The sequence below is a fragment of the Cebus imitator genome, unplaced genomic scaffold (assembly GCF_001604975.1).
Source record: "Cebus imitator isolate Cc_AM_T3 unplaced genomic scaffold, Cebus_imitator-1.0 Scaffold84, whole genome shotgun sequence".
NCBI classification, from domain to species: Eukaryota; Metazoa; Chordata; class Mammalia; order Primates; family Cebidae; genus Cebus; species Cebus imitator.
In genome coordinates, this window is record NW_016107399.1 from 164297 (window position 1) to 176401 (window position 12105).

Consider the following 12105-nt stretch of genomic DNA (forward strand, 5'->3'; position numbering starts at 1 on the left):
TAACCTTGTAAATTCTTCCCTATCCACCAAAAGCTCTAGGGGCCCCATCTACTACCTCAACTTTTGTGCTTCTTAGCACTTTATGCATGTATTCCTTCATAGCAGATTGCAACACTGAGCATTAATTTTTTTTTTATTTAGCTCCCTAACTGGGCTTAAATTTCCATGGGAGCAGGGCATGGGTCTTTCATCTATACGCCTAAGGCAGGTACACATGTTTGAAAGGCAATCCAAAGAAATAATTGATATTGTTTCATCAGTAGGAATCAAAATAAACTTTTTTTCTTGGTGATCCCCTCCAAATGTTATTAAATAGTTCACTCACTTTCTTAACATTCTAAAGTTTCACTGCGATGTTTTCAATTACATCTTTAGAATATCTCACTATAGTAAGCTTGAAATTCATACTTACTCTGAGCAAGCATGATCCAAAACCCAACCAGAGGCTCTGCTATGACCTGTCTCAGGCTTCTCTGATGCTCCTCAATTCATTCCAATTGATCTATCAGTTGTTCAAGTTAATTGCCAGTCTTTAATACACTTGGTGCTTACCTTTTCTCTACAATTCTCCCAAGGATGTACTCATCCCTTTGGAAAAGGCTGTATTTATTTATCCTGCAAACCCAGGGACCTTGATTCAATCTAGTGCTTTCAAAAGTTTAACAATCTCAGAAGATTACTTCATTAGTAGTTCTGCTTATAAGCTGCCTTTCTATTCTAAGTTGTCCACATTTGACCCACATAAATCAGAGAAAGTGGGGAAAAACTGATTGTTTAGTAAAATAATAATACATTTTAAAAAGAAAATTTTAAAAAACAAATACAAATGAAAAATAAAATTAAAAATAATGTTTGAAAATCACCTTTCCCATTTACTTTATATGGCTTCTGAAATTCCTAGCATTGACACACCCTTGAGATGGACAAAAGCCCATGTGTAAAGCCCATGTGCGAACTGTGGGTTAAACACATTATACCCTTAGCAGCCTTTTTAGTCTGAAACAGAAATCAGATTTATGCCAGTCACCTAGAGCAGCAGAGGGCTTGTAGCTCTTTAAAATACTAAAAACTGCACTGATTGCTTTATATTATAATGACATTTAGATTTTTAAGACTATTGCTCATTAAAATTTTAAGTAGGACTCACATACTTTTATATATTTAAAGCAACGTAATCCAAACTTTTAGGCAATGGATAACCAGAAGCACACAATTTTAAGCTAAAATTCAAAGTTGTCATCACAATGTAAAGCAACCAGTGCAATTATTAGTATTTTAATTTTTTAAATAACCCTCTTATTAAAAAATAACTCTGTCACCCAGGCTGGCGTGCAGTGGTGGTGATCAAAGCTCACTGCAGCCTCAGACTCCTGGGCTCAAGCAATCCTCTTACCTCAGCTCCTGAACAGCTGGCACCAGAGGTGCAATCGGCTGTGCCTTGCTAATTTGGGGATTTTTTTTTTTTTTTTTTTTTTCAGATAGGGTCTCCTTATGTTGCCCATGCCTGTCTTAAACTCCTGGCCTCAAGTGATCATCCCACCTTGGCCTCCCAAAGTGCTGGGATTACAGGCATGAGTAATGCGCCTGGCTAAAAGTAACACTTTTGTTTCATAATACTTCCATTACCCCAAAGAGAAATATTTACTTCAAAATTTAAACTTGTTTAGAGGAATGCAACAGACTATGAGAATAAATTTTCAAAAGAAGGCTAAAATTCAAAGTGAAAATCATAGGTAAAAATAAGATCTTCAATTGACTCAACTCTTTTCTTTTTCATTGACCATGTAAGATTCTCACCCGTATAGTACAGGTTTCAATATGCCAGAGGGGAGAAACTGTATGCTTATGGTTATTCATTACCCAGATGTTTGGATTATTTGCCTCTTTAAACATATAAAAGTATGTGAGGCCTACTTAAAATTTTAATGAGCAATATTCTTTTTTTTTTTTTTCTTTTTCTTTATAGATTACTCAGTCTTGGATACGTGAGCAATATTCTTTAAAAATCCAAATAAAGAATAGTTTATACAAATATATCAAAGTTGCCTTTGGCTGAAAGCTTCTCTAGACATTGAGAAAGGAATATTTTCTAGGATTAAATTTCTCCTTAGGTGCCTTAGAAAGTCTTTGTTAATTGTTGAAATTTTTTTTACTTTATGTGGCAGATTTTGGTTATCTTCACCCACTATATATATTCCACCTTTTAATCTTATGGAAAAACCTTCTCTTTTTGTTGTTAAAAAAAAAAAGTTTGTTTTATATTCTTTACTAAAAAAGAGCTGCTGTCAAAAATAATTCCCCTTACATGAAGTAAATTATTCTTATAAATTCTTTCTTATGAATCAGCATTAGAATCACTGAGCATGTTGCTTTTCCCATGGCCCAGTGGTTTCACCACAGGACTGGGTCCTTGATTATTTTTCATTATTTGATTCTTCATTGCTCCCAAACTTTATTCTTATTTTTAATTAATTAATTAATTGATTGATTGATTTGTAGAGACAGGCTCTTGCTCTGTTACCCAGGTTGGGGTATAGTGGTGTAATATGGTTCACTGCAGCCTCAAACTCCTGTCCTCAAGGGATCCTCCTGCTTTCGCCTCGCAAAGTGAGGGGATTATAGGCATGAACCAGCATGTCCCACCTGCTCTCAAACTTTTACAGAAAAATAAGTCAGGAAAATTTTCCTTTAATTACATCTCTTAGTAGTCATTGAGACTAAGAGCATACCTCACTTTGTTTACATTACGTTGGAACTGGAAAGCATATTAGAGAACAATGAATTGAACTTTTGCCTATTAAATTAGAAAATATAGTCCTGGAAAAGTAAAATGACTTCCTCAGGGACACAAATTCAGATAATGACAAAACTGAGTCTGTGCCTTACTCCTTAACTAGTACTCTTTCCACTTTGATAAATAATGGTATGCTATTCAGCTTTTTGTAAACTGAATTATATTTCTAAAGCCATATAGAAGTTAGAACTGGACTCTTCAGCAGAGCTTTTCATTTAAAGCAGATTTTTTGTGCTGTGTATTTGCTGCCCTAATTTATTTGATATGAATTTTTGAATGTTTTTGTCTAAGCATTGAAGCATACCCATGTTCCTTTTGTGGCTTGGAGAAAAGAAATGCAAAGGCAGGAGCCGGTGTAGGGGAGGAAGGTGGGAGTCAGAGAATAGAGCATGGAAAGCAGGTTTGGAAGCATTTATTCAAGTATCATTTTCCTCTTAGTTTAGACAGTGTTAGACCCTTTCCATGGAAACATGCTAACAGCTTCTCAGCTTCACAATTCCATTGCTCAAAAACATTCTTCTCAACAACATTATAATTAGAAATTACAATTACCCTATTTACAATGAAAACAGATTATGAAATAATATATAATAGTGCACAAAAATTGCAGTATTCTACCACATTCCAGTAAATAAAAGGTTCAGTGAATCTCTGGGGGAAAAAAGCTTGTTTCTTTACCACTTGCCACTCTTTAATACATGAACATGAGTTATATTCTGGTGCATAAGAATTTACTGTGCATTAAAAGACACGATCCAATATTAATGTTGCTAGTGAATCAGATATAATACAGTAATAGGAATCATTGAAAGAAATGTTCCATTTATATATCTCCGTAAATATTATGCATAGTTATGAGAACACATAGAGCAAAATAATTAACGTGGCAAATTTTCAACAGAAATTCTATTGATTTTTCACCAAATGCCAAGCAATGTGTTGTAGAATCACAAAATTATTGGAAAACTAATATTATAATCATTCTAAAGTCAACTGTTTACCTATTAATAAGACAAGATTTATTCACTACATGAGGTACACAATTTCAAACAATAAGTGGGCTAAAATCATCCATTAAAATCAAGTTGCAATTCTCATAGTTATAAAAATGAAAAAGGAAATAATTATACATTATCTTATATTCAAGGAGTTTTGGGTGCCTTTCAGTGCTCTGTGCTCTCCCTGTTTCTTAGGCTTTCTATACAATAGGTAAGAGAAAAGAACAGGCTGATAGCAATAGATAGTGTCTACCTTTAAAACTTGTCCTCTTCCCCAGGTTGGTACAATAGACAATATTGATCCCCTAGTTACGATCTAACTACTACAACTTAATAGCTACAAGTTTCTTTTATGTAAATTTAAAAACAATAATAATATGCTGTGCTTTTCTTTAATTATCAATATGTAAGTGTGCACAAGATCATTAGGTAAACTATATCTCTTACTATGGATCATAACAAAAATGTTTGAAAGCCATAATTCAGAGAGTAAGGCTCCCTGGAGGTTTCATATTCAGTTACTAGATAGTATTATTGGAAAAAGAATTATATGTTACTATGTTATCACCTTAAAATTATTTTTAGGTTATTTCTAGTGCGGAAGTTATCAAAAAGAAGACCTGAGCTTGTAAGAGACAGAAGTCATAGATAGCCCATTAAACAACAAAATATTCCAAAACAAACATTCCTAATGCATATGGGATGAACATCTGCACAAGGATCTCCTTTATTCACTTTAATGAGGGATCAAAGCCAATTTAATCAAATCCATTCTTAATGAGAGGAGAAGCATCCCTACTTCTCTCTATCAGATAGGATGGTTGGGTTAAGTTTTCTAACAAGTAAGATATTTATTCTTCTTCGATTTACTTAGCCTGGATACCTAGGATTTCCTCCAGAATATTGTCCAGCCTAGGGACACCAGGGAGCATCAAAGATTTTGATGCATTTTGCTAAAAAAGAATGCTAGATAATAAATAACACCTGCATCCCAAGGGCTTTTTCTTTCTCTAGCTATCCAGCTATTTCTATCTAATGAGGTCAGAGAACAAAGAACAATGGGAAATTTCCTTCCTCAAGGCAAATCTGCCTCCCTCTTCCAGTCCCTGTACATTAATAAAAATCAACATTTAAACAGTCCTACTAGGTGCCAGACATGCTTCTGAGTGCTTCATATACATTAATTCATTCAATCCTCATAACCAGCCTGTGAGGTAGAGAACATAGTATCTCCATTTTACAGATAAGGAAACTGAGCTACATAGAGGTTAAATAAATTGCCCAAAGCCACACAAGGAGTAAGTAGTAGAGCCAGGATTCTAATCTAGGCAGTTTGATGTTGGAATCTATACCTGTAACCATACAGTTTTTATTCAGAATAAGCACTTACAGAATAGGCATCTCCTTGAAGGAAATGATGTTCTGGATATGAAATGATGTATGAAATATTCTAATTGTATAAATCTCCTAGCTTGGATCTTTCAAAATATCTATATTGTTTACAGAGAAGAGACTATACCCAGTCTACAAGCACTGGTTTCACCTCAGTTTAGCCACAAACTACAATACCTCTGTTACCTCTGTTCCTGTGAGTAAAAACTCTCCATATTTACATCTCTTAAACCACAATAACTTGGTTCTCACCTTTCCAGGCATGAGTGGGGCAAAGCTGCAAGTCCTTTGCACATTTTGGCAGGTGGCTTAGCTCCTCCGCTTTAAGTACAACTTCTTAACAGCAGAACCAGTCTTTGAAAACTTCAAAACTGTCTGGGATGCCTTTCCTTCTGAGGCATATATAGAAGCTCTTTCCCAGCCCCCTGTTGCTCTTCCAGCCAATCCAGAGCCTTAGAGGAAACTGCAGGCTGGAGAGCAGCAGCAGCAGTGGGGCGTGAGGTGGAGGAAGGAATCCTTTCTCTGCTGCAGGCACTGCTGTGGCATAAGGCTTTCATCTGCTCTTATCCCAACACTCTCTTGCTGATCGGACAGGGCAGGGTTAGACCCTAAACTGTTCACAGGCCATTAATTGTTTGAACTCATAATCTCAGGCCAATGACAGGGAAGAGGTGAGCTTTCTCGTGAAGTAAAATGCCTTGGACCACTTCAGATCGGTCAAAGTCATAGATTATTAGGACTGTAAGGGCTCCCGGAGATTGTTTAGCCCAACTTTGTTTCACAGTAAAAGAAATTGAGATCTACGGAATTCAAGGAATGTGTATGTGAGTACTTACCATATGCCAGACACTCAGCTGGATGCTAGGTATTCAGAGGAGAAAGAGAAAGCTCCCTCCCCTCAAGACCCCAAAACACAATATAAGTGGGTGATGGAGGCCGGTCTGGGATGCTGTGAGCCTTCAGGGCGCACCAGGCGAGGTTTTATGGAGCTGAGAGACAAGATTACTGTTTATATAAATCAAAACAAATATGAATAATTACTATATGCTCTTTATGAATCCATATGTCTGTGAAGGTACTAAAAAAGTGATCTGGGAGACCATACACCAAAATCTGAATAGGGATTGAGTGTAATGATAGTACCTCTGAACTCTGTTAATTCTGTAAGTGGTCTTCTGATTATTCTTTACTTGGATGACTAATGCTTTATAATTCTTTGGATCTCCCCACCCTAGCCATCCTTGCCTAGACTTGTCTTCCCTTCCCCTTCAAACTTTTCCTGCCTCCTATCACTCAAGGAATATTTACCTGAATATTTAACAAAATTTACGTGAATTATGTCTTGTCCTGTTGGGGCCCAGGGTTCTCACAAATTAATCTGTAAATGTAACTGCCTAAAAGGTAGGCATGAGTTCAAGCTAAAAACAAGTGGCACTGCATACTTTGTAAGAGAAGCTCTGAATTTGGAATTAAATATTATTCTCATAATTTTCTCCATTATTTGAAATTAGTTGTTTTAAATGACTCACTTTTTACCCTTTTGACCTACCCTTTTCAGACAATGGCTGATCAACACCTGTTAGTGGCTTGTGAAGTCAATGCAGTGTATTATGACTTGATGTTTTTAATGAAATAAATAGAACAGACAAATATCCAAGTACATTGCATATAGAAAGTATTGTTTTTTGAAATTTTGACTTTAATGATCAATATGTAAGTATGCACAGGGTCATTAAGTATACTATTTATTTTACTATGGATCATAATCAAAAAAGATTGAAAGTTGTAACTCTAACCGCACCCCCCATACACACAACCACATGTTTTCGAGACAGAGTCTAGCTCTGTTACCCAGATAGGAGACTGGAGGGCAGTGGCATGATCATAGTCACTGCATCATCAGACTCCTGGGCACAAGTGATCCTCCCACCTTAGCTTCCTAAGTAGCAGGTACTAAAGGCTCAGGCTACCGTGCCTAGCTAGTTTTTAAATTTTTTGTATTGACAGGGTCTAGTTTTGTTGTCCAGGTTGGTATTGAACTCTTTGCTTCAAGCGATCCTCATGCCTCAGCCTTCCAAAGCACTGGAATTACAGGTGTGAGCCACCATGCCCAGCCATGTATATATGAAATCCTGATACATTCACGTTTGTACCGCCAGCATCAAGCGTAATGTCAGGCACATAGACATCTGTAAATACGGAATGAGTTAAAGACAACTGTCCAAGTTCTGCCATCTACTGACTGAGTAAACATTAGCAAATCAATTAATTGCCATTTTTGAGAGATGTGGACACTGTTGTTGACCATTAAATCTAATAATGGAAATATAAAGCCTGTAGAAGAGACTCCTTGGGACAAGAGTCTAAATCACTATTTGGTACCAAGGGGCCTTGAGGAGATAATAATGTAGAAAAGAAAAACCCCAAGAATGATGTAGTGCAATGGAGGGTAAAGCCTTGGCAAGGGCTAAAAATCAAAGCATATTTCTGGCTGCCCCAGAGGAGTTCGTGTGATGGACTATCCAAGAATAGAAATTATCTCAATTTACTAAAAGAGGGGCTAGAACCCAAAATGTAAAATTCAATAGAAAGAATACTAAATCCAACACCTATTTTTTTTTAAAACTTTGTAAGGATGGGATAGCCAGAGACCATGTAAAAGAGTGTGCTCTAGAAGCAGAAAGTTAAACAGTGATTGCTAGACGTTTGAAATGGAGGAGTTGCTATTCAGTAAAGTTTCAATAGGTATAAAGTTTCAGTTATGCAAAATGAAAAACTTCTAGGGATCTGCGGTACAACATTGCACCCATAGTTAGCAGTACCATACTGTACACTTAAAAAATCTGCGAAGAGGATGGAGTTTCTGTTATGTGATTTTTTTTTAATTACAGTAAAAAAAAAAAAAGGAGAAAGTGTACTATTTAAAATAAATTTGAAGTCTTTAAAAAAATAAATTGAACTATTTTGAAATCTCCTTTCCCTCCTGAGAATTCCTCAAAAATGACAGTAAATATATGAAAAAGGTATAAATCTATGATGGCAAAGCAAAAGAGAAACAAGCCACATATTCTGTGTTATTTCAGCCACCTCTTCATGGAATGTGAAAAGGAGTGATTAGGAGTGGTACCTAATGAAACAGGGGAAGAAATTCAGGGGATGCTTCAAAGAGATTCATCCACCTGACCTGGAGGATGCCACAGGGGTTTGGGCTCCAAAGCGCTAGATACTACAGTTCTACAGAAGGCAGAAGTTAGCCGTGCAAGTGGAGGTAGTGAGATGCTGAACATTTTCATCAGATGAAAGGGTCTCCTGCCCACACAACTGCTCTGATTCATTTCTAATTCATTTCCTTAAATCATGTGTGTCTTTATTTTAACTATTATTGGCAATGTATTTATTGTGATGCATTTTATAACTTCCAATGTGGGGACCTCTGGGATTATGTGATCGATGGTGAACAAGTGTCTACTCACTAACTAATGTCCCTAATAGCAGTAAGAGTCTCACCCTAAAGCCAGCTAGGAGCACATGGAGTAAACAGAGGCAAGGTCTCACCTTCATGTTGCTTGATTTCTCTTTCTTTCTGATAAATGTTTTAAAAAACATGCAAGCTCAATTTATAATTCTACCACCCAGAAATGTATACTGTCAATGGTTGTGAAATTGCTTCCATGGCTTTTTTTATTTAAAGAAATAAAGCAGCAATGGATAAAACTAAAATCCCTGGACTTTATATTAAATATAGTCCTGGTGAATGTGCTGGCACCTTGATCTTGAATTTCCCAGCTTCCAGAATTGTGAGAAATAAATTTCTATTGTTTATAGAGCACCCAGTTTCAGGTATTTTGTTATTGCAGCAGAAACTAAGACAATATAGAGTCATTAAAAGTATATAGTTAATGTTGCCTTTTTATTTCTTAAAAAAAAAAAAAAAAAAGCACTCCCATGTCCAGTGTTTTTCCACTTTCAGCACACTCAGTACCTGTCATGATTTTGGTGTCTGGTCTTAGAGATCATTTTTTAATGTCCTCTATTCATATGTGCTATGACATGAGACTGTTTTCCTCAAAATTCATGTGGTGAAACTTAATAATCAATGTTATAATATTAAGAGGTGGGGCTGTTGGGAGGTGATTAAGCCATGAGATTGAAGCCCTCATGGATGAGATTAGATCCATTACATTATAAAAGGACTTCAGGGAGGGGGTTCATTTTCTTCTGCTTTTCTGCCATGTTAGGTGACAGCAACAAGGCACCATCTTGGAGAAGCAGAGAGCAGCTCTCATCAGACACTGAACCTGCTGGGACCTTGATCATGAACTTCCTAGCTTTCAGAACTGTGAGTAATAAATTTCTATTGTTTATAAAGCACTGAGTCTCAGGTATTTTGTTATAGTAGCACAAATAAGATCATTTGGATTCATAAAATGTGTATGGTAATTATTTGTATGTATTTTGATTTATATGAATATAATCCACACCTTTTTTCATTTAAGATTACAATTTTTTTGTTTTTTGTTTAGATTGTATGACAACTAACATTATAGAACATTTTCTATGTATCTATCACTTTATAAAACACTTCATATATTTACACATTTAATTCCCACAACGAAAGCATGAGATAAGTGGTATTATTTTTGCTATTTCAAAGAGACAAACCTCTGATCATATAAATGAAAATAAAATTGTTTAGGATTAAAAAGCATTAGTATTAACATAGAAAGTGTAAAGTCTATACCTCCAGTTTATGCTTTTTAATTGCTGGAGATAATTCTATCATATACAAATATCATTGCATTTATTTACAGATCCTTGTTAACTTTTTAGGTCATTTCTAATTGTTTGTTTCTGGCAAAAGTACCTAAATTAATATTCCTATATCTGTCTCCTGGAGCAGTTTATCTAAAATGTAGTTCATGAAGTGGAACGACTGCTGAGGGGTGTAACACTACAACATTATCACGTGGTCAGACCAACTGAGACTCCTAACAGAAACGTATGAGAGCCTCATTTTCCCCAGTATACGTCACTTGCCAAGCTTCAATTATTTCCAGTGACAGGCAAAAAACACCACGTCATTTTCATTTGTACCTTTCTAATTACTAGGGAATTTGAGCTTCTATTCATATACATATGGCCATTGTAATTTTTCTTCCATTAGTTGTATATTCCCATTTTTTACACAATCTTACTATTTGGCTTTTTAATACTGTGTTAAAAAATTCTTTATAAAAACAATGAAACTGAAAATGGGAGAAAGGAGAAAAGAAAAGTGGAATTAGATCGTTGTTGTGGGGGCGGTTAAAGGATACCAATAAAGTCGGATAAACCAGATAACAGGTTAAATAAGAAAACAGGAGATGAAAGGCATGAAGTAAAGTATATGACAAAGGTAACCATTAGAACAGAAATATAAATCCTCCTAAATACCAAAGATATAAAAGAAAGGTTAAAGAACAAAGAATAAACAGTTCATAGAGGATGAAATATAGAAAATATCAAGGAAAAATAATTATACAACATTGTGTGACAGAATTTTGAGAACAAACCTATAAGTTACATCAATAAATGTAGATATGCATCAATTTTTGATTAAAAGAAAAGTTTTAGTTAGGCTTACAAATAAAACCCAACCTCGGTAACAAAGTGAGACCCCGTATCTATGAAAACAATTTTTAAGAAAGCTAGCCAGGCATGGTGGTACATGCCTGTAGTCATGGCTATTCAGAAGGCTGAGGCAGGAGGACTACGTGAGCCCAGGAGTACAAGGCTGCAGGGAGCTATGATAGTGTACACGCTGACCTTGGGCAGCAGAGCAAGATCCCATCTCCATTAAAAAAAAAAAAAAGTAAGAAGACCCAACTATATTCTGTATACAAAGGCCATACTTAAAGTTATTTAGAAAGATTAAAAATAAAGAAAGGGCAAGGGTAAAATCGACATAAACAACAAGAAAGCAAGAGAAGTAAACCTGACAGAAGATAAATCCAAGCCAAAATGTACTGAACATTACAAAAGCAAATACTTTTTCAGGCTTAAAAGCCACAACTTAAAATGGAAGTATTAAATATAAATATTTCTGCACAAATAATACAGCAACTGACTTTCTGGTGCATAGAGACACTCTAATAATCAGAGACTGACATGACTTATTTTTAGCACAAGAAAGAGGATAAAAAATAAGTATTATGGTCAAAACCACACACACACACACACACCCCGCCCCCCCCCAAAGTTCTTATGGTTATATATCAAACTCCACACCCTGCTAATAGAGAATCTAACTTCTTCTCAAATACCTATGAAATATTCACAGAAAATGAGAGTATAACAATTCAAAAAGAAAATTAGTAAGTCCAATTACGTAGAAATGTTACAAACAATGTTCTATGATTGCAATGAAATAAAACTAAATGTGATTAACAAAACCAAAGAGGCTCTTCCTCCTGGAAATTCAAAAACTTTTTATTAAATAATGAGTGAAAAGAAGAAATACAAATTGAAATTACAGAATATCTTTATCTTACAGTAAATTTCCAAGTATACTTAAGTCTGTTTCTGAACTATTCTTTTCCACCAGTATATCTGTCTATTTATATACCAGTAGAATGCTGTTTTAATTACGTAAGATCAGTAGTATGTTTAATGTCTAGGTATTAATGTATGTTCATTCTTTTCAAGTTGAACCTTAGTATCAAGTTATTTTATGCCCTAAAAAAAAGCTTGTTGAAATTTTTATTAGGATTGTGTTAAATTTATAAATGAATATAGGGAGAACTGATATCTTTATAGTATTGAGTCATCCTATCCAAGGACAGGAATGTCTTACTATTTGTTTGAGTCTACTGTATATCTGCCAAGAGTGTTTTATAATTTTCCTTTTGTTGGTTTTATACATTTCTTGTTAAGTTTATCTCT

General features: G+C 35.2%; 1 protein-coding gene across 1 annotated transcript in view; it reads right to left on the reverse strand.

Moving 5' to 3' along the window:
- RGS5 (regulator of G protein signaling 5) overlaps positions 1 to 5821 on the reverse strand; it is a 55395-nt gene extending 49574 nt beyond the window's left edge. Inside the window, exon 1 of the mRNA XM_017534035.1 lies at positions 5437 to 5821. Coding sequence (XP_017389524.1) covers positions 5437 to 5480 — 44 coding nt within the window. The 5' untranslated portion in view covers positions 5481 to 5821. The remainder of the gene's footprint in view (positions 1 to 5436) is intronic.
- Between the last annotated feature and the right edge of the window lie 6284 nt (positions 5822 to 12105).